Below are 21778 nucleotides of genomic sequence, written 5' to 3'. Positions count from 1 at the left end.
GCACGGAGAGAAGGCTGGGTGTGCACGGAGAGAAGGCTGGGTGTGCACGGAGAGACCGCTGGGTGTGCACGGAGAGAAGGCTGGGTGTGCACGGAGAGAAGGCTGGGTGTGCACGGAGAGAAGGCTGGGTGTGCACGGAGAGAAGGTTGGGTGTGCACGGAGAGAAGGTTGGGTGTGCACGGAGAGAAGGTTGGGTGTGCACGGAGAGAAGGTTGGGTGTGCACGGAGAGACCGCTGGGTGTGCACGGAGAGACCGCTGGGTGTGCACGGAGAGACGGCTGGGTGTGCACGGAGAGAAGGACATGGCAGCAGAGCTGCCCTGCCCACCTGCCCAAAAACTTCTTCTAAGGCTTTAGGAGTTTCCCTCAGTAACTGGTATAGTTTCAAATAGAACTTGGAGACTGTATGTGATTCTTTTCGTTAGTACTTGGAAACAGTGAGCTCCCGCCAGAGCGACATTCAGAGGTTCATCGCAGAAGGCTGCAGAGAAGCTCTTCTTGAAGAGAAGAGGAGATTCTGTTTCCTGGTTGACAAGCACTGCAGCTTTACCCAGCACATGCACTTCTACCACATCCAGGTCAGTGGCGGCAGCGTGGACAGAAGGGAACTCCAGAGATCGGGGGGCGTGGGAGACGTGCAGTGTCTCCTGCGGTGCGGAGAGCACTTGGGAGCAACGTAGTGCCAGACAAGTGTTGTGGTCAGCTCAGAGAAATACTTTACAATGCAATAGTTTCTTAAATGTATTGTAGCAACAATAAAGGGATATGGTGACTTTGTAAAAATAATATATTAAGAAAAAAATGTATGGACTGATCAGGTATTCCCGGTATCTGACCCTGAAGGAGGACAGCCTCTTTCTAAACTGTACTATTTATTTTGAAGAGGTATTACTTGTGAAAATATTTTCAAAAACTTGCATTTTGAAAGTGTTCTTATTTTGGTATAATAATAATAATCAAGTAGATGTGTGCAATTTTATGAAGAAGCGTATCTTTGACAAGCACGTTTTAAACTCGGGCGCAGTGTGCGGACTTCCTGAAGGCCAAGCTGCCCGGCTGGCAGGAGATCTGCAGCGACGCCACCAAAGTGCCTGAAAAAGTCCGAATGATGATCGACGAAATAAGGACGCCCGGGTCCACCCCGGTCTCAGGAACTCCACAGCCTTCACCAATGATAGAGAGAAGCTCCCTGGTATGTTGTTCTTTGATGGGTAGCGGTTCCCTCTCTCAAAGGGAGCAGAGCAGCTCCACTGGCTTCCTTTGTACCGGAGCATTTGGGGCTGTGTATGACGCGCATTCTGCCAGGATGTACTGGGGATGGGTGTAGGAGCAGAACCATGAAGCTGCAGCTCTGCTGCTGAAGAACCCGGTCTGGGGCAGCTCTGGGGGCACGGCTCGCTGTGCAGGGGGCGCAGGGCTCGCTGTGCAGGGGCGCAGGGCTTTGTGCGGCTCGCTGTGCAGGGGCGCAGGGCTCGCTGTGCAGGGCGCAGGGCTTTGTGCAGCTCGCTGTGCAGGGCGCAGGGCTCGCTGTGCAGGGCGCAGGGCTCGCTGTGCAGGGGGCGCAGGGCTCGCTGTGCAGGGCGCAGGGCTCTGTGCAGCTCGCTGTGCAGGGCGCAGGGCTCGCTGTGCAGGGCGCAGGGCTTTGTGCAGCTCGCTGTGCAGGGCGCAGGGCTCGCTGTGCAGGGCGCAGGGCTTTGTGCAGCTCGCTGTGCAGGGCGCAGGGCTCGCTGTGCAGGGCGCAGGGCTTTGTGCAGCTCGCTGTGCAGGGCGCAGGGCTTTGTGCAGAGCTCAGCCTCAGGACTGCTGTTCCAACCACCCCGTGTCCTGTGTCCTCATCTCTAAGTGAGAGTAATACATACTCAGTAGTTCAATGTAAACAAAATGTTTTCTACTTACCTTCCCTCCCTGATTCTCAATGGTGTATTTGAGTACAGGTTAAATTCTATGGATTTTTACCTTTCTTTTTCCTTCTTCCCTCCCCGTTTCTTCATAGCATATTAGAGTAGAGGTTAAATTCTACGTATTTGTATGTCGTGTCACCATTAGTAGTTAAATTTTTAAATGATATTAATAAACTTTTTAAAAGATCTGGAGATTATCCAGGTGTAACTGTGCTATTAGTGGAACAAAAGGGCCACCATGGCATTCCCACTAACGAACGTTTAGCATGGGACAGCAGCCTCTTACAGACTATTCTGCCAGCAGTTTCACGGGAACGTGAGGACTTTCTGGCGGGTCTAAATACGTACCATTTGGGAATATTTAAGATTGCTTTCTAGAATGTAATGTTGCACATAAGTTGTCACTGTCTCCTCAGTACTGGGACGCTGTTGTTCTTGTGACTCTAGATTGGAGATGACTTTCATCCTCACCAGGACAGCGCGTCGAAGGTGCCCCCGGCGCCCCCCGGCCGGGCGCTCACCAGCCCGCTGGTCGACATGTTCAACAGCCCCGCGGCGCCCCGGCCGTCTGAGCAGCCGCCCGGCGCAGCAGGTGAGCGTGGCCCCGCGGCGCCGACGCCGCACGGGGCACCGCGCTCGCGTTGGCTCCGGAGCTCTTCACTGCTGCGGGACGTGAATGCAGGACACTCAGAGGAGCAGAAAATGATCTTTACAAAGTATTTACATGTTACCTAGCAGGAGAAATATGCCTTATAAGAAGAGAAGACTTGTTTGCAGTAAAATCCAGGTCAAGATGGGTAAATTCTATTTTAATCACCGTGTGTCCCCGATTAACCCAGTTTAACTGCTCTTATGACTTCCAGTCTTATCGGAAGAACACATTCTATAATTTTGAACAAGATACATGTGAGTGATCATTCCAGCGCCCACGAACAAATCAGCACTGTAGCCCTGCTCTGGTTTCCTTTGAGCGCATGTGGCAGTCAGGGGGGAATGCACATGGGCCAAAAGGAGCACAGGCTTGTATTTCTTTCCTGAAAGGTAAACTCCTATTAAGATTTGTTTTCAAAGTTTCTAGAGTGTTGATTTTTTTACTTTCTCTGCTGTAGGGAAGGAAGGGGAAGAACTGACCCTAGATCACAGCATTAAGAAATGCAGAACAGTGCAATGTGATAATAGCAATTCCAGCATTTCTTCTTGAGAACGTGTTTACAATATATTATACTGGGCACACAATGTGTAATTTTGAGACCTCCTTTAAGTCGTCTTCTGGTGAACATCTGGGCTCTGCGAAGCCCCCCGTACCTGCAACTCCTGTCGATTCAGCTGAAGCCGAGTGCAATGCACATTTGAAAGAGAAATCTTGGAGTTCATACGCATTCTTTAGAATGGAAAATTCTCCAAGGTTTTTTATAGCTGTGAACGTTGAGCATTTTTCAGGCCAAAAGAGGAAAGAGGTAGCAAGTTGAAGCTTTACATAAGTTTTAACGTCTGTTGGTTGCACTTCACTGTGATGCACGTGCCGTTTAGCACGGACGGCGATGAGAGCCAGGCAGGCGCTGAGCTGTCTGCCTGCAAACCAAAGCAGTACTGAGTCTCAGAGCTCAGTTTGCACTCGAGTATTCCTTTATCTACTTCTGTCTTCCTGTCAGACTCCTAATTGTAGTTAATTTTGCTAGTGTGTATGTAGCTGATTTTGCTTTTTTGCTTTGTTTTTCTTTTTTGACAGAGAATTCGGACGATGCCAGTTTACCGCGCTCAGCTTCTGTTGCCACGGGACTGAATATAATGAAGAGGCAAAAAGTAAAGACAATTTTCCCACATACTGCTGGAAGTAACAAGACGTTGCTCAGCTTTGCACAGGGCGACATCATCACGCTCCTCGTAGCTGAAGAAAAGGATGGCTGGCTGTACGGGGAGCACGACTCCACCAAACTGTAAGATAATCCATAGATTACCCATTTGAACATGAAGGAGAATGGGTCTCGTCAGATTTCGCTAGCAGACATCAGTAAATGCCGGCTGCCATTGACTGGGCGCCTGGGTTCTGTCTGTACGGTAAACCACCGCACTTGCCTCAGGGAGGTTTTGTAAACTGATTTGGTATCAGCAGAAATCGGGTCTTTAGAAGGTGAATCTCAGTTCACCGAGTCTGGTGTTTTGTCCGCTGTTGTCTTGTGAAAGATCTTTCCAACTTTGCATAATATGACCTTGAAACCCTTTCCCATTACAGAAAAGGATGGTTTCCATCTTCATACACTAGACCACTGCAAGAACCAGTGGGAGAAAAAGCGTTTGTCCCAGTTCCAAGGTAATATTTTGGGTGGGACTTGCAGAAATGCCTTAATCTTCTCTAACACTTAGTAAAAATGTTATTGTTCTCCTCATGTTCTTAGTTATTCAGCAATATATATAGTATGTGCTTTCTAACAGTCTGTAGTATGATGCCTTGATTACATTAACATGTTGTAGTGGTTACACCCAGACCCAAGAACTTGCTTCACCGCAACCTCAGAATTCCGAGTCCCACTGACTGCAATGGGACTTCACACCTTTTGTCAGCGTTTCCCACCTTTTGTCAGTGTTCAGCTCCTGCACTTCTGTGCTTTCCTGGGGCTCAGGATAAGTGAGACAGATGTATTATCGGAACTGAGCCGCTGATGTTTGGGTTCTGTCTTGCAGCCCTGCACCGGTCCGCAGTGTTAGTTCTGTGAATCTTGTGGAAAAAGGAGATGTTGTCCTCCCACCGCCAGACTATCTGGGCTCTTCACAAACAGATAAAGGAGTGGAGTCTGCCAAAGGTACGACTGTTAAAACACCAACCGACAGACCGGAAAACGCAGGTCCGGTAAGTAATCAATACCTTGAATCCAAAGGTTCTGCCCTGTTTGCTTTTCTTGATGTACGTAGCTGAGCTTTAAATGAGGCCCTGGGATACGCTGCTTTAGCCACTTGTACTTCAGTGGCCTTTGCTGCAGCTGTTCGGGGGATCACGGCTCGCGGACAAACCCTCTGGTTGGGCTGGAAAACCAAGGGAATGGTGGATCATTCGGGTGACAGACTAGAACAGTGTATGCTCTTGGGAGGCCAGAATGAGAGCCACAGAGCCACAGCCACGGTGCCACGGTGCCACGGAGCCACGGTGCCATGGAGCCACAGAGCCACGGTGCCATGGAGCCACAGAGCCACGGAGCCACAGAGCCATGGTGCCACAGAGCCACGGTGCCACGGTGCCACAGCCACGGTGCCACGGTGCCACAGAGCCACAGCCACGCTGCCACAGCCACGCTGCCACCCTGGGCGGCTCCGCAGCGCCACAGGAACACGGCTCTTTACTCACCACCACCAGCAAAAATCCCAGGAAATATGTGACCCTGTACTGCATAGAGAAACTTCCAGAGCACACATCTGCCCTCAATTCAGGCTTTTAATCGTTCAATATGTCATTATGCGGGTTGCTGGTTTACACACAGCTGCTCGTTCTGCGAGATCTGCCCCCAGCCTAGTTGTGGCATTTTTGCTGTGAAACTGGCAGATGATCAGTTGTGTTACAAAACCGGTGTGGTTGATACTTGTGCTGCAAGTAGTTCTGTCCTTTTTCTTATGGCTGCCGGTTGTTGCAGTAACATTTCATTTGTTGTTTGAACCGTGAACTGCCCGGCTGGACCCCAGGTGCCTGCTGAGCCTAAACCTGGGAGGGCGGGATGGGCACCACGAACAAACCAGCCGCATCACGCCAACACCAGTTTTAACTTTCTAAGTAACTCTGAGCTAATGCTGCTCTCCATAACTGCCCGTCCACAGTCCAGGCGAACTACACAGCCATCATTATTCTACATGGCTGACTGTTTCAGCCCGCGGAACGACAGCCTTTTCCTTAGCAGGACAGCAAGATCACCTGTAACATGGTTTTGTAAATCCATGCAAATATTTCTTTTCTTTTACAGAAACCTGACCTGAATGGCATTATAAAACCACCTTTTCTAAGGTATATTTTTAAAGCTTTTACACTAACTGAATTGAGTTTGGTTTTATATTTGCTTTTGTGTTGATGGTGAGGGGAAGGGAGGCTGTTTTCCTGGCTGAGTCTCTGGCCCTGGTAGAACGCGGTGCCTGAAACGGGTGCAGTTCCTCCCGAGCGGCGCCGAGCGGCTCACGGTGCCCAGGCCCTTCTCGGAAAAATGGGGTTTCCCCGGTACTGTAACAGGAAGCAACACACAAACTATTAAAACCAAAAATCTGTCAAGACTGGGAGCTGTTTAGGAAAAAAGGCCAAGATCAAACCGGGCATTAACTTCCCAACTCGTGTGCGTCTTCACCTGTAAGCTGGTTCTAAAAACTAACGCTCAGTTTAGCTTGCAGTTCAGGGGGTTGCGCAGCCTCGCGGGGTGGGAGCGCCCGCTCTAGCGGGGTCGGGTCTGTCTGCAGCGACCTCTGCTTTGCTTTTCAGCGGAGAAAACCCTTTTGCAACTGTGAAACTCAGACCAACGGTAACGAACGACAGATCAGCGCCCATTATTCGATGAAGATACCCGGTCTGTACCCTGCACTTCCTCCGTATAAGGACCATTCTCAGTAATGACAACTACGATCTAAACTGGCTCTAAAAACATTTAAATTTAATTACTGTACAATAGAATCATACTGGATGGATTCTGATTTTCTCAAAAACCTGTACTTTCTAATGAGTTAATTGCTTTAGGCTTTACAGTGCGCCTCTTTGTAGTAGGAATTGTGCAGATCCTGGAGCTAGTCTGGAGCTAGTTAAACCAGTGTAACTAGTAGCTCACAACTCCGAGTCTCTGTCAGTCGTTATTTGGACACCAATGGTAAGTTCTAGAATATAAACCTGCACCTGCCACTTACTAAATAAGACGATTTTCTTTTCCAAATAGAACAATGTAACAGCTGCCTTATTCCAGAATAGAGAATCACCTGTATAAAGTGATCATGTGTCCTTTTGTTAAGACAGACACACGAGGTTATAAATAAATATTTATCCCTTAAGAATAGACAATTTGTAATGCTTTGCTTAATGTCCAGATATACATTTTCAAGTGTCAACATAAATCTATTTTGTCTAACGTACTGTCCACACATTCTCCAGTGATCATTCTCTTTAAAACACGTTGTCAAACTACAGTCTTATAAAAAGTCATAATAAAACAGTGCCATGTTTTTCTGAAGTGCTGATGTGAAAAGCTGCCGCTGGAGTTGCCCCGTTGCTGCAGCTGCGAGTCCAACGGCTCCGTTTGAGCACGTCTGAGTGCTCACGCAGCGCAGAACCCTCTCGGCCGCAGGCGCGAGCAGCTGCAGCGTTGGTTACCGCAGGCCCAGACCATCCCATCCCAATGGAGACGTTGTCTGAAAGGCTCTTCCTACAGCAAGAATCATCTCAGAAACCGATCTGGGGTGTTAAACCTGGCCCTTCGCACTGCAGCAGCACTGGGTGGTTTCTGACGTTTCCCACCTGCCGTATGGGGTCTGTGCCGCGACCGCTGCCGGTGACGAACCCGCTCCAGGTCACTGTGCCTTACAGCCGTACACGTACCGCCCCGGAGCACCGGTCCCGCCGCGCCTGTCTCCTCCTGCAGCAGTGAGGTCAAGTCGTGTGAAATGCCTTTCGCTTACTTAATAGCAAAAAATAGTACATGAGCATGTGATGGCTGCGGAGCCCCATCGCACGTCCTGCGGCTCCATCCGCTGGGGACCCTGCACAACGTCCACCAGCTTGACGTGTAACCCACACCCGGGCCCGTTCTCTAAAGCAGATACAGGCACGTCCACCGCCTTCCTCCAACACCCCCGTGCTTCAGGTACAGCTCCAAACCGTGTCTTTTCAGTTTCATAAGGATGCTGCCAAATATTTATCCCTCTTTGTAGCTCGGATTATTAACTCCACTTTCAGAGCACACGTTATCAGACACATTAGTCACATACCTAATAATCCAGCCACGAGTTGAGGATTGCAAAAGGAAAAGCAGTTTTATTTAGTTGTCAACAGGTGCCAGTAAACATGGAAAACAAGTTGGGTTTTCATGTTTTGCAATGCACATGCTCATAAAAGATTAAATTACATGCAAGAGACTAAATTTCTTCACACTTTACAAAACAGGTCTGAAGCAAATAAAATGATTGTACATGACATTTACATTAGAAAGAGTAGGCTAACAGTTGTCGCTTCCATACGCACGTCCACGTTCATCCCTTTAGCCGAAAGCTGCCCCGCAATTGGGGCATCTTCTCTGCCTCAGCGCGAGACAGAACAGAATCCCGATGGGAAAGAAGACGATGGCGCACAGAACGCCGAGGCAGGTGAAGGTGTCCTCCAGCACGCCGACCCTGCAAACGGAGAACGGGCTCGGTCAACGACAAGCGCCACGCTGCCCAGCACTTACCACGCTGTGATCTGGCGGCCACTGAAGCACACACTGTTTTTATAAAGCAGGATAAAGCACAAAGGGTTGGGTTTTTCTTACGGCTTGTTTTGTTTTTCCCATTAAAAGACAAGATTTTGAGTTACACCACTTAAAGGAAAACAGGAAACGTGCAGATGATCCGACTGTAGCTAAGAAGGCTACCAAGACAGCAGCCATCCTCCTGTACTCCAGGACTGGCACGTGAACGACCCGCGGCCACCGCAGCCCCGGGCAGCGTCGCCAGCTCCACGTAGCGGTCGGTCGGGTGCCCTGAGGACGCAGGGGCAGCACCCGCTGCGCGCTGGGAACAGCCCCACGCCGCGCTCCGAAAGCCGCAGGGACACGGGCCGTCGCGTTAAAGCCACCGCGGTCCCCAAGCGATCGAACGCTGTGGCTCCTGCTGCCGGGCTCAACACACCCTGCCGAGCAACCAGCCAGGAATGAGCTCACACATCCAGGACAGAGACTGCAGGCGAGTATCAAACCGTATTCCTTGCAAGTCCTTCTTGGGGTCAAGTTTTCCTGCATAGTGAGGATGCAGTTTTCTAGAACTAAACAGTGTCACTAAATTTTACTCTCATAAAAAGGGAAAGAAGCTTGCTTTTAAAATAATTCACTGACTCTTCCAGGTGGTACAGTGCAAAGATGGAACTGTACCCGTGTTGTTACGCTGGCTACTGCACGCCAAGAGCCCATTTCTCAGCTGTTTGGGTCTCTTACAACAGGTGGCGGTCACGCGTGTGCCCTGCCTGCCTCCCACAGCGCTCCTGGAGCGACCCTCTCAGCCCCCTCCACCCCAGGCCTCACAGTGTATGTGCACTACAGCTCTTTCAGAAAAAACAATAATAATTAAAAAAACACTCTCTGAATGTTTCCATCTGATGATTCGGTGCTTTTTCTCAGCTTCTTCCTAAGGGCAATATTTGAGCGTGCAGCGAGTTGCGCAATGCCGGTTCGGGGCTTTGCTGAAACACCAGCTCACGCTTTCCCTGGGCAGGTGCAAACAGTGCGGAGAGCGGATGCGAACAGTCTGCGTCAGCCTGTCCTGCAGACCAACACCGCGGCCACGGCCGGGCCCTGCAGCGCCAGCGCCTGCTCAGGTGCGCCGGCCTGTCCTCCGGAGAGCACAGGTCAATATCATCAACGTGCAAAGGGGCGGGTGCACTGGGCATTTAGGGCTCTGACCGACTGAGCACGGTAAGGGGAACTTTAAAAGTTCCACCTGTAGATTTTGGGTGAAGGAGTCACGAGCCAGCACTGGCTGCGCAAGGTGCCGGTTAAATGAGCGTGTACGGGACCATGCTCACCCCTCACATTCAGACTCCCTAAGTCCCCCAGCTCGGGGGTGCAGCACTACGGTCATACGCTGGTTCACGAGTTCATTCCTGGTAGCTAGAAAAGTCCAAAGGCCAAACACACATCACCGTTAAAATAACCCTCGGCAGGTATGCCCGCTTTCTGCTTCCAAAAACTGATGTTCCTTTAGAACTATAGGAAAATGTGCTATGGACATCACCGGGCTGAGTCCCGAATCAATGACCACCCGGCATGAGAAATGCTGTTCCCGCAGCTCTGTGCCAGAATCCCAGCGCCAGTCCCCGACTTCTTCCTGAAGTGCTGTACATGAACACCCCCAAAATGGAGACAAACAGGAAAGCCTGAGTATCCAGACTTAACAAATTTGAGCAGTTATACTAAATAGTCAAAATCTGGAGTTTAGCAAAACACTTGGACAAGACGTGTCCTCTTAAGTTTCCCTGGTACAGCGAAAGTCAACAAACGGAGCGCAGTGACCCTGGAATACCTGCTACAAGCAGCGCCAAGGCCAACGAGCAGTCACAGCCAGCCTGTTGTGAACAGCGCGAAGGGACCAGACGCAGACCCGGAGACCATCTCCCTACTGCAGCGGGGTAGAACACTACAGCTCCTTTCAACGTAAGAACCATTCTCCTTCCCCTCAACCATCATAAGTGGCTTTTCAAAGCGTTCCTGATATTCCGCTGCTTACACAACTTCATGTTCCACCTAAGTTTCCAGTATCGGTCCCTCCTTTTGGTGAACTGACTTTATTTCTGTTTACAGAGCTCTTGCGACAGAAGTCAACTTTATATTCGGTATAAAGGAATTGTCAGGGTACAGCTGATCCCAGCAGTGGTTTTACGGTTTCGTATCCTCACATAAAGCTCCTTTGGGGTAAGAAGTTAAACGATGCTGACTAACGCTCAAATCGAAACACAGATCCTAGTCCCGGCACACAAGTGTCCCAAAGCTCAGATCTCCGCAGCCTTGTGGCTACTCCTACAAGCTCAGCATAACATCCCCCGCTCCCCCCGGCTTCCGGTGATCGGCGTCACCGCCTAATTTGGGACGAGCCCTTCGACCGCTGCTCAGCCAGCCACTAAATTTAGAAGGAGAAAAAACCCAACACTTTTTATAAAGGAGAATGAGTATTTTAGCTTTGCTTGTGTACCTCACCTGAGCTACAGAGCAATAGAGACTCCACATTCAAACTGTAGATTCACTGATGTAACCAAACATAAATTTTGTTCTACAGCATGAACCACATAAAAGCTGATTATAACTGCACCACTCCCCATCTAAAAATAAAGTGGAAAGCTTTATTTATACTGCAAGCAGTGTCTTGGGCTTAAGCTATAATTGCAGCTGCCAACTCCATAAAGTAACATCAATTATTCCCACTGATGAGTATTTAAAACGAAATCACTTTTCGGACAGTCCCCTTCTCGAAAGTCAGTCTTAGAACATTAACATCTTAAGCCAAGTGCTCGAGATCAGAGGGCCAACAGCGCGATCTGCATACGCAGCATCATACAGTTTAACGCCTGCATTTTCAGACTTGTCACTCCACTGCACTATTAAGTGTGTGCTTATCAGCGTTTTTCATCCCTTACTAATAAGCTCAGAAGGTCATCCCGCTAAGCAGAGCGACTCCGGTTGTACGACAAGCTCTGCACGACCCGAAAAGAATGGGCGCTGCCCTTCGGGGTGTCCCCAGCTGCGCCACACAGGCGCGCTCCGCTCATCGGGAAAGCGGCACCTCCACGGCAGCGTCCGCCGCTCCTGCGCCTGGCGGCTCCGGCACCGCCGCAACGGGAACGCCAGAGCAGCCGCCAGCACGGAGACTGGAAGCTGCACACCCCACCTTCCCCTCTGGAGCATAAAAATACAGCCAGCCTTTCTCTGTGCCTGACCCAGCTGACGCAGCAGCGGCAGCAGCAGGGCCAGGCGCGCTTCAGTTCCACCTGAGCAGCGCTGACAATGCAAATACTGAGTGTGCACGGGGTGCTTACGGTGCTGATTTCCATGGAGAGGGACGCCGGCTCCTCCAGCCTCCGCCTGAAGGTATATTGAACGGTGTTGATCCGTATCCACAGAAAGGAGCCCAAACCTATACAGAGCAACTAGCCTGCCCTCCTCAACACAAGCCACACACGCATGTCAACAAAACTGCCCTTAAAAGTCACCTTCAAGTAAGACACCACGGTACCTGCAGCTTTGTCTGAGCCCGCGCTGGCGTCAGCCCCGCTCCCCTGCAGAGGGCTGGCTGCAGAGCCAGGGACGCTGGCCATCCACGGCCTTCCTCCCGGCCTCTACGAACCACCAGCCTCTCCAACGCAGCAGCACCAGCGCTTCAGCTCCAGTTCTGGGAACACGCTAACGGCGAGACGAGCCTCGTGGCTTCACACCAGCAACCGGCCTCACGGACCAGGCTGCGCTGCCAGCCACCGTTCCCGCGGCTGGGGGAGGTCGGTCTGTGGTGAACTGAGACCTGGGGAGCGCTTCCCCCGCTCATCTGCACACGCAGCCAAACCGGTATCACCTCTGGTTACCAACAAACCCGGCCGGTTTCCTCCTCTCACCCAGAACAACTCATTGCTACAAAGAACTCCTCATTGCCAGAATACAGACACCAAGACAAATGGGGACACTAATTAAAGAAAAAGCTATCAACTCAGGCCCAGTGACAGACCGGGCATTAGGGACCAGACTTGTTTTTATTTGGCCCCATTAGGGAATACATTGCTGCTCTATCTTATTAATCACATGAAGTCTCATTCATTAGAAAACTGTTTTGCTTATTGTCCACAAATCAGTTCAGACCAGTAGAACACAAATCCTCAGAAACAGCAAGAGCTGCGCTGTTCTGGCGGGGACCCCATTAACACGCTTCCCGCTGCCCTCCTCGGGGCCGCAGCTCGAGCTGTGCGGAGCGGCCGCGTGCCCAGCTGCACGGCTGGGAAAGGCACGGCGGGAGAGCCAGGGCGGGAGAGCCGGGGCCGGGAGAGCCGGGGCCGGGAGAGCCGGGGCCGGGAGAGCCGGGGCCGGGAGAGCCGGGGCCGGGAGAGCCGGGGCCGGGAGAGCCGGGGCCGGGAGAGCCGGGGCTGCCCGCATGGGGGGCTCGCGGCAGCTGCTCCGGCCGGCTGCACCGCAGCTTCCGCTCTGCATCGCTGCTGCGTTCCGTGCCCTAACTGCTCCAGCCACCGAACCGCAGCGCAGCAGTGCGGGAACTGCGCGGGAACCGCCGGAGCAGCGCGCAGCCACACCAGCTGCACGCGGTGGTACAAGGGAGCGGCACCAACCCCGGCACAGGCCGATCACCCTGGAGACAAAAACCAGCGTCGGGAGCTGCCGCACCGTCACAGCTTCTCCTCTCTGTCACAGCTTCTCCTCAAATGGTATCTCAAAGTCGGCTTCGCTCACAAGCTGCGAAAGGACCTCCAGCACGTCAGCCTGCTGCTAGAAACTGAAAAGCTGCAGATTTCCTCAGAATATCAGACATGCTCTCTAAATAATTCCTTGCGTATTTAACCAGCATATATTATGAAATTATATTTGCACAAAGTTTAAATATAGTTGTTGTGAGTAACTATAGAAATCCTGTATCCTGAACAGCCTTCTATCAAACCACACTAGCATTTGTGATTGAAATAAAACCAGAAGACTGAAATTCTGAAGTACTTTACCATCTAAGTGTAATCTTCCCAGAGTATATTAGCACTTCATCGAAGAAAACATTTCGACCAAAACAAGAGAACTTACTACTACATCCAAAACCAAACCAAAGCACCGGTGTGGCAGGGAGAAGGCCGCGAGTCACCGGAGAACAGCCGCAGTTTGATCAAACCAGTCCTGGACGCAGCTTCAGTGCTGTGACCGGGAACCCCCCGCCGTGCTCCCCAGCGGGTGCCTGGGGCCGTCAGCAGAGGAAGCCACCGCGACGCAGTGGCGAAGGGCCTTCCCCCGCCCCTTCTGCCCAACAACCGAGTGCTTGTTGAACGGGAAAACAAAAACCCAACGGGCTCTGTCCAGACTTTGAAAGAACCGGCTTCTGCAAACATCAGGTGCAGGTCATGTTTTCACAGTTTTCGGAGGGACCTTTCTTCTGCTCAGTACTAAGCAAGCAACCGTTCCTTGGCAGTTTGTTCCACCCCGCAAAGCAAGACAGAGAAAGAGAAACTGAAAGCGAGCACAAGAGGAGCAGCCGGAGCGTGTTCTCGGAGCTGGAAGAACGGCAGGGCCGGACCCGCAGCTGGGGCTGCAATGCTCGGTCTGTGCTTGAACAGAACGTATTTCAAAAGCAGAACTAGGCTGAGCCTTAAGTGACAACTACAAACAACAAAGCTGACAACGTTCTGCAACTCGGTTTAATTCTCCATACATCAGGGCTGGGAGAAGAATTCTCACTAAGACAACAGAATCACAACCACCTAAGATGTTTTAATAATGCAGGGAGGGACAGAACACACGTTAACACTGAAGTCTGTAATTAGAAAGTAACACCAACCAATGATGCACTAGGATGATGTGACTAACGAATAACTAAGCGCGAGGGACTGGAGTCACCGCCCGGGTGCAGGAACGCCTCAGAGAGAGAAACACCGTGACCAGGAGAACAACCTGCTTGCGAGAGGCTGTTCTGGAGATACTGTGCTTTTTATTCCTCCATAGCATAAATCAAGCCTGAAGATCTACTATGCTGTAGCTAGATCATTTGTGACTGCACTGAAACAGTCTCTTACCCAAATAACAGGCCAATACTGCGTATTTCTCCTCAACAGCATATATTTTAAGTTGGAAATGGTTTCGATTTCAATTAGCAACACTCACAAATGCCCGTGTGCAACAGGCTGGTTTGTATCTGTGGTGGTGAAAGGGCTCTCGAGGGCTCCAGCCCACGCCGTCGGTCACACTACAGCCACGGCTCTTTCCTCACATCCAAGGCAGATGGACTTCTCTAACGATCAAGCATCAAATCAGAACAGCAAACTACCTTTAATGAAGTTACTTTATATATATATATATAATAAAGCAGTTTAATGAAGTTATTATGTATCATTAGTAACTTTATGTTTAGCAATGCCCTTTCAACAACTCTTTTGTTCAGCGTTGCATTCAGAGTATAGCTGCATGTTGCATTCTTCATAAAATAGGTTTCTAGGCCAAGGAAGTAAACTGGAACTATGTTTAAGGTCCTGAGAAGTCAAAGAGGATTATGAGCTCTAACAGAATCAGCCACCGTAACTGCGCAGAACATGAACCCTGACCCTGCAGGCTCCTGCGAGTGTCTCCAGGATCACGCTTCCCAGGCGCCCTCCCTGTCCCTTCTCCTCGAGCACCAGACCGTCAGCTCCTCCGCTGCTCAAACGACAAGCAATCTGACATTCCTTTTGCCCTTCTACCCACACTTGACTCTTTTTCTAAAGACAGCTGGGAAAAAACCAGCAATGCTGCAAAGACAACCACGGCACAGCGTTACCAGACACAGTCCCTTGTCCCCGGGACCCAGAGCCCTCCAGAGGGCCGCCAAGAGCCCTCCGCGTGGAGCAGCCGCTCCTGCGCCTCAGAGCACCCAGCGCGCCACGGCTCCCACACAGCTTTCTGTTTTCACAGCCCAAAGCAAAACGCGAGGACCCCAGAGCAAACGGGCTTTGGGGCGGGTGTTTCGTTTAGCTAAGAGCCCGCAGTGTGCGCAGCGCTGGTACCCCCGGCAGAGCGAGTCTGGCGGCTTCGCTTACAAACACCTCACAAAAGAAAGCTCACTTGCCCAAATTTGGCTAAAGTTAGATACTATATTTGCAAATGACTGTGTCAAAGGCGTCCCCTAGAACAGCCCAGGATAACTTCCAGAAAAAGGAAAAAATCTTAGGGATAGTAGCAATAGTCTGCCAGTCTTAACCTACCGCAAAGACCACTTCCACAGTAAAGTGTCTTGAGATCTACTGGGTTTAGGGCTGCAAGGTCTGCGGAAACACTCTGCCTGCCTTTTACCAGGCTACTCATACATCTTTCCTGTCCACTGGTGGAGCTGAAGCAAAAGCACTTTAATGTAGCCGCTCAGGTGGCAGGATCCACCGCCTCCTCCCAAGAGCTCGGTGGTTCCTCTCCCTCACTGTTAAAATACACAAGTTCTAGAGCAATAGCTCCAGCTGGTGCAGGTTTTTCAGCCTTAACTAGTGGCACTTCAGCAGGCACCTGTTTTTACACAGCACCACAAGAGACTTATCTGACTCCACCTGTGAAGGCTGGTACTGACTCTCAGACAAGCACCAATTCCAACAGAACCAAAGGCCTCTGCCACTACCACCTCTATCGCGTCCATCACGCTGAAACCTGGTACCGCTGCAGCTATTCTAGCAAGTCCGTTTCTCACACTTTTTGAAACGGGTGCGCGGCGGCTCAGACTTGCAGAATCCCAAGTACCTGTTCACGGGACACCACGAGGGTGACCAAGTCCCACACGTTACCGGCAGGGGATGATTCTGCGGGGGAGGCAGCGCCGGCCGGCGCACTCGCGTCCCCGCGGAACCCGGCTGCCCTCACCCCAGCGAATGTCCCGGCGCCAGAACTGAGAAGCGCGGGGCTGCAGCTGCTTACAGCACCGGGGAAACGGGGCCTCCTTCCCTTTCTGGTGGCCGCCGATCTCCCAGGGGGAAGCTGTTCTTTTGTTGCAACTCCAGCTCATAGCTGACCACTTTTTCTGCTTTTCACCACTTCATCAGATTAACACTTTCAATCAAATCTATTAATGTCCCTGTTCTTCTGCAGTCAAAAGACTTCTAAAGTAAAACATCTTTTAAACCCTTAAGATACCCCCGCGGTCCGGGTGCTGGGAGCGGGGCGCTCACCCGCAGCGAGGCCCTTCCACAGGTCCCCCGATGACCACAGTGACTGTGCTCAGGAATTACAGTTTCACAACAGTCACGCTGCTCCCTGTCACAGGGCACGAACACCAGAAGGACTTCCTGTCATCCTCTCGAGAGCTGATCCTTGACATCGTGACTGAGCTGCTCCATTACACACACCACTTACAGATCCTCCTCCATCATAAAGAACAAACTCATATATAAAGTCTACTGTATTAATTACAGCGGTTGTCGCGAGCCCATTAGGACAAGCTCACACTTCATAAATTAAAGCTCTCCACTAACAGAATTCTAGTTTTTCAATTAATTCAATTCTAATACACACACAATGAGAAACTATTGAAAACCAAGGAATTCTATGGATACCTGTAATTTAAAAAGTAAAACCTAAGACTGATTTATTCTCAACCAGAGAGCTGTATTACCTGCAGGCAGGACAGCCACCAACTACTACTACAGAAGTGGTGGCGGCGGGCTGTTGAATGATGGTGTACGTGCTCGAATAGTTTGGCTGTGATGTCGGTGGAGGAACAGCATACCCTAAAATAAGAGAAAAACCTCAGTCACCGCATGTAAGGCACAAAGAACAGTGATAACAATTAAAAGTATGGAAACAGAATGTAGAATAAAAACCAGAAATGTAGTCTTGACCAAGCACTTCAAGAAGCTCCATCAAAATCACAGCTGGAAAATACTACTCAGCAAATCTATTAGCAAAGCCACTTCATAACCCCAAGTATCTAGTACAATTTAACCATCTATAAAGGACACTAAGCTAATAATTAACTTTGAGAATTTGTTTCAATGCTGTTTGAGGGCCTGGAAAAAAACAGTTTAAGCAAAGAGTGTTCGCAGCTCTCCCTCCAGACGTTACGCATCAGGTACGTCCCGCTCAGCAGACAAACTAGTTGAAACAGCTAAATCTTCCTTGGGTTTCCACCTTAACTTCCACATATTAAGTTTATAACTGGAGACAGGAGTGGTGAGATGCAAGTGGAAACAGGTTGCATAGCAGAAAACAAAACCCATCCAACCCCACACCTTTCAGCAAATCCATGTTGTTAGCCAGTAAATGTGCAATGTTAACAGCTGTAGTTAGGAAACACAGGCCCTTAACTACCGCACTAACATTACAAGGAAATAAAAAGCTTTAGAAAGGGATGGCTAGATGTATGCGGTGTATCAGACACCCACGGTACACTCTGCCCAGGTAAAGCCCATTTGGAACTCTCCTAGGCACAGTCCCCAGATTTTCTTGATCTGTGAGGTCCACCAACCTCACTACTTAGACCAAAAATAATCAGCAATATTTGTATTGTAGGAAAATAAGCTCCAAGTTCTTAGCAGGAAATCAATCTGCGGTCCCAATATTCACCCTTGATGACTGGGGTCAGCGTCTGCTCTACTCAGTGTGTTCTTTTCCATTTCTGAAGCGTTCCCCCAACTCTGCAGAGCGTTTCCTGGGGGGCAGCACGCCCTGTGACAGGCTGCAGTTCACCTGACACAGGACTGTACCCACTCACCTGCCTAAGTCCCTCCAAGACCACTGAAGTGTATCAGCAGAGAACAAACGTTAACCAGAGGACAGAGAACTGCACGCTAAGTGCCAGTCCGGGTGTTTCCCCGCGGCACAGCCGTGGCTGCGTGTGCCAGTTCGGGTGTTTCACCGCGGCACAGCCATGGCTGCGTGTGCCCGTCCGGGTGGCTGCGTGTGCCAGTCCGGGTGTCTGCGTGTGCCCGTCCGGGTGTCTGCGTGTGCCCGTCCGGGTGTCTGCGTGTGCCCGTCCGGGTGTCTGCGTGTGCCCGTCCGGGTGTCTGCGTGTGCCCGTCCGGGTGTCTCACAGCAGCCGGGACGGAGGGGAAGGGGAGGCGGCTCTTCCATCCCCCGGCCCCCGCGCAGCCTCCTCCCCCGCTGGGCTGCGGCGCGGGAGCCGGAGCACGGGCCCGCCGGGCTCCGGACAGGGCTCCGAGTGTCCCCGCTCCCGCCGGGCGGCCCCGCAGGCCACGGCCGCTCCCCGAGCCCGCTGCCGGCCCGCGGCCCCGCGCCGCCCAACAGCCCGTCCGGGCCGCTCCGTCCCGGGGCAGCGGAGCGCGGCTCCCGCTCGGCGGCACCCCCGGCGCCCCTCGCCCCCAGCCCTCAGACCCACCTGCGGCGGCCGCGGCGCCCGGGTAGGGGTAGGGCGGGGGCGGCTGGAAGCCGGGCTGCGGGGGGGGGATGGCGCCGTAGTTGCTCTGCCCGTAGTCGTAGCCCGCGCCCTGCGCGGCGGGGCTGTAGGCGGGGGGCCGCTCCTGCAGCAGCGGCTTGTTGTCCATGCCGGGCGCGGAGCCGAGCGGCCGGAGCGCGGGGACGAGCGGCGCCCTCGCTCAGCGCCCAACTTGGCGGGCGCCGCCCCCTCCGCCCCGCCCGCGGGCGCCGGAGCTCAGCGGCGGCGCCTCGTGCGGCCCGGGCCGGGGAGCGACCCCTGGCGCGGGGGAGGCCGCTCCGAGCGCCCCGCACCGCGCGGCGCCGCAGCCGCTGCGCTCGCGGCGGTCACAAGACTGCGCCCCACGTGACGCCGCTCCCAGCCGCGCGGGCCACCCGCCGGGAGGCGCGCGGAGCCCCGGCCTTAAAGGGGCCGCGGCCCGGGGAGCCGGGCGCGCCGCGCGGGTGCCCGGTGTCACGGTGTCACGGCCCCGCGGGGCCGCGCGCGCTGTGCTCCCGGCGCGGGGACGAGAGCAGCCGCCGCCCGCCGCCGCCAGTCACCGGGCCTGCCGGTCACCCTGTGCCGCAGCCGCTGCCCGGTTCAGCGTGCTCGCTGGGACCCGTGGGTTCCGTGCACCGTTCTCCTTCGCGTGCTCCTCTCCCAAAACGCGATCCCCGCTGGAAACGGGCCGCCTGGGCCAGGCCAGGACGGGCTCATTGCTGGGCTGGTCCCAGCCGGGGGTGCTCGGCCCCAGCGACGTGAACAGAAAAGAGGGTGCGGAAAGTCGTTAATTCTGCACCTGTGACAACATCAAGAGCCACTTCGAGTCGTACAGTAGCCAAACGACCCCAGCTGAGCTCTGGAAACATGGGAAGGTTGAGGGAGTGGGACTGTGTCCGTGTGCGTATATACACATTCTGTGTGCGCGTTTGCATTTACACAGAACCCCCCGTCTGAGGAGACAGCAAAACCAGCAGGAAATAGTTCTGCATTCTGCAGTGACTCCTGCAAACCCACATCCCACTGGGAAGAGCCGCACTCGAGCGTTGATGGGAAAATGCGAGAGTTCTGGGGGTGCAGACACAGAACGGGAATGTCGTAAAAAGAGGCAAAGTTTTTGAAAAGCGATTGAGGGAAAGCCAGAAGAAGAAATACTGAAGTTAAACAAAATCAATCAAACAGAAAAAGAGCAAGAGGGATGCTGCTTTCTCCTGCACAGCAGATGAAGCAAGACGTTCAACAGCGCTTTGACCAGCCGCAGCGGCTTCTGAAACCCGAGTTCTTGATGGCGGGACAGCTCAGGATCTTAAATGTCTTTTATCACCAGTAAAGCTCCGGCCTCTCCCCTCCACACCTTCAACCCATGAGCTGTCTGATTCACCACATCTTTTGTTCTTGAAATACGCACAAGTTTGTCCTTCCCTACAGGTACCAACACGGCCTGTGCCCCCACGGCAAACAAACACTGCGCGACCCCACGGCAAACACTGCGCGACCCCACGGCAAACACTGCGCGACCCCACGGCAGGGAAGGTTTGGCCTGTTTCATAGGAGGGGGTAAACAAAACCTAAAAAAGGAAAAGAGATTAAACAATTTGCCTCAAAATTAAACAGACTCTTGAAACAGATAGAGATGGAGAGCACACAACCCAAAATCCAAGCCAGTGCCAGCGTCACATGATGGTGAGATGATCCCTGCCCTCTTGCCGTCCGTCTGCTCGCTGTGGTTTGCAGCGCCTGACTCGTCAGGCAGCTGCACCGCTCATGATTTGCAGGGGCACTGCTCATGATTTGCAGGGACACCCCTCACGGTTTGCAGGGGCACCGCTCACGGGTCGCAGGGACACCCCTCACGGTTTGCAGGGGCACCGCTCACGGGTCGCAGGGACACCCCTCACGGTTTGCAGGGGCACCGCTCACGGTTTGCAGGGACACCCCTCACGGTTTGCAGGGGCACCGCTCACGGGTCGCAGGGACACCCCTCACGGTTTGCAGGGGCACCGCTCACGGTTTGCAGGGACACCCCTCACGGTTTGCAGGGGCACCGCTCACGGGTCGCAGGGACACCCCTCACGGTTTGCAGGGACACTGCTCACGGGTCACGGCGGCACCGCTCATGGTTTGCAGTGGCAGTCACAGACCGCTCCTGCTCTGAGGAAACATTTTGCTTACTGTAACTGTAGTGGTATAAATATTACATGAGGTTTTTGAAAGAAAAAACTAAAAGCACAAATGCAATGCAGAACTTCCTCATTAGGGGAAAGGCACTTCCCTAAAATGAATGTCAAGTGACAAGGAAAAATCCCCCTTTTAAATAAGTGAGATTTGGGAAAGTGTGGAATAGCCAACAGTAGGGAAGCTGCCTGTATGAACCACCTCCAGCTGCGTTAGGACAGTGGCTGCAAAACAATGGAAATGATTTAAAATATCTTGACTATGCTTTGGACAGAGCAAAGTCTTAATAACAAGAGATTTAAAAACCTGCACAGTTACTTCTGGAGCGCTCTGGCCGTGCCCGGGTCAGGGACGCGTCCCCGTCGCAGGGGCCTCCCCTCGCTGCGTTCGCAGGAGAGCCACGGTAGAGCCATGGTAGAGCCACGGTAGAGCCACGGTAGAGCCACGGTAGAGCCACAGTAGAGCCACGGTAGAGCCACGGTAGAGCCACGGTACGCCGGCCACGCAGCTGCAGCCACCGGCCGAGCAGGGCAGCCCCCCCGCCAGCACCGACAACCTGAACTGAGCGAAACGTGGTCCACCGGAGGGGACTCCTGCGCCACGCAGTAACCACGGACCCAAGGGCAGAAGTGGGAAAGGATACTGCATGTTTCCTCTCTCTTCTGCAAGGCTCCAGAGCTTCATTCAGGGAAGGCTGGGGATGCCCCCTCACCAGCCACAGACTGGGAGTGAGGTTCATGTTAACCCAGTGCTCCAGGATTAATCAGCAAATCTACTGTTCAAATTGATGGCAAAAGGAAAACCTTTAGCTGTTTGCTTTTGCAAAACCTTCCTCTTGTGACCTCCTTACAGAATAGAAGTCTGATGGCAACAACGGCAACTGAACAAAGCAGGGCTCGGCATCGGGCACCCAGAGCAGGAGTTTTCGTAAGGCAT

At 52.6% G+C, this 21778-nt stretch overlaps 2 protein-coding genes across 2 annotated transcripts in view; one reads left to right on the top strand and one right to left on the bottom strand.

The window, feature by feature from the left end:
* Positions 1–7086, top strand: part of BAIAP2L1 (BAR/IMD domain containing adaptor protein 2 like 1) — a 32710-nt gene extending 25624 nt beyond the window's left edge. The window contains exons 7-14 of the mRNA XM_082064060.1: positions 425–577; positions 1024–1191; positions 2348–2492; positions 3630–3837; positions 4134–4211; positions 4583–4748; positions 5848–5888; positions 6351–7086. Of these exons, the coding sequence (XP_081920186.1) occupies positions 425–577; positions 1024–1191; positions 2348–2492; positions 3630–3837; positions 4134–4211; positions 4583–4748; positions 5848–5888; positions 6351–6426 (1035 nt within the window). The 3' untranslated portion in view covers positions 6427–7086. The remainder of the gene's footprint in view (positions 1–424; positions 578–1023; positions 1192–2347; positions 2493–3629; positions 3838–4133; positions 4212–4582; positions 4749–5847; positions 5889–6350) is intronic.
* A 773-nt stretch (positions 7087–7859) lies between these two features.
* Positions 7860–19033, bottom strand: BRI3 (brain protein I3). Its single transcript, XM_082064188.1, has 3 exons — positions 18632–19033; positions 16910–17024; positions 7860–8242 (listed from the first exon to the last, which is right to left on the bottom strand). Exons 1-3 carry the CDS (start codon positions 18795–18797, stop codon positions 8110–8112), a joined length of 414 nt encoding a protein of 137 aa, XP_081920314.1. The 5' UTR covers positions 18798–19033; the 3' UTR covers positions 7860–8109.
* Between the last annotated feature and the right edge of the window lie 2745 nt (positions 19034–21778).

This window comes from Streptopelia decaocto (genome assembly GCF_964273445.1).
Source record: "Streptopelia decaocto genome assembly, chromosome: 13".
NCBI lineage: Eukaryota > Metazoa > Chordata > Aves > Columbiformes > Columbidae > Streptopelia > Streptopelia decaocto.
Note: the sequence above shows the minus strand (reverse complement) of the source record. Positions and strands in the feature narration are given on the sequence as shown.

Coding starts and splice junctions, on each gene's coding strand:
- BRI3 (XM_082064188.1), bottom strand. CDS start 18,797: ATGGACAACAAGCCGCTGCTGCAGGAGCGGCCCCCCGCCTACAGCCCC. Junction 17,025..18,631: donor GGGCGCCGCGGCCGCCGCAG/GTGGGTCTGAGG, acceptor CTCTTATTTTAG/GGTATGCTGTTCCTCCACCG. Junction 8,243..16,909: donor GGTGGCTGTCCTGCCTGCAG/GTAATACAGCTC, acceptor CTCCGTTTGCAG/GGTCGGCGTGCTGGAGGACA.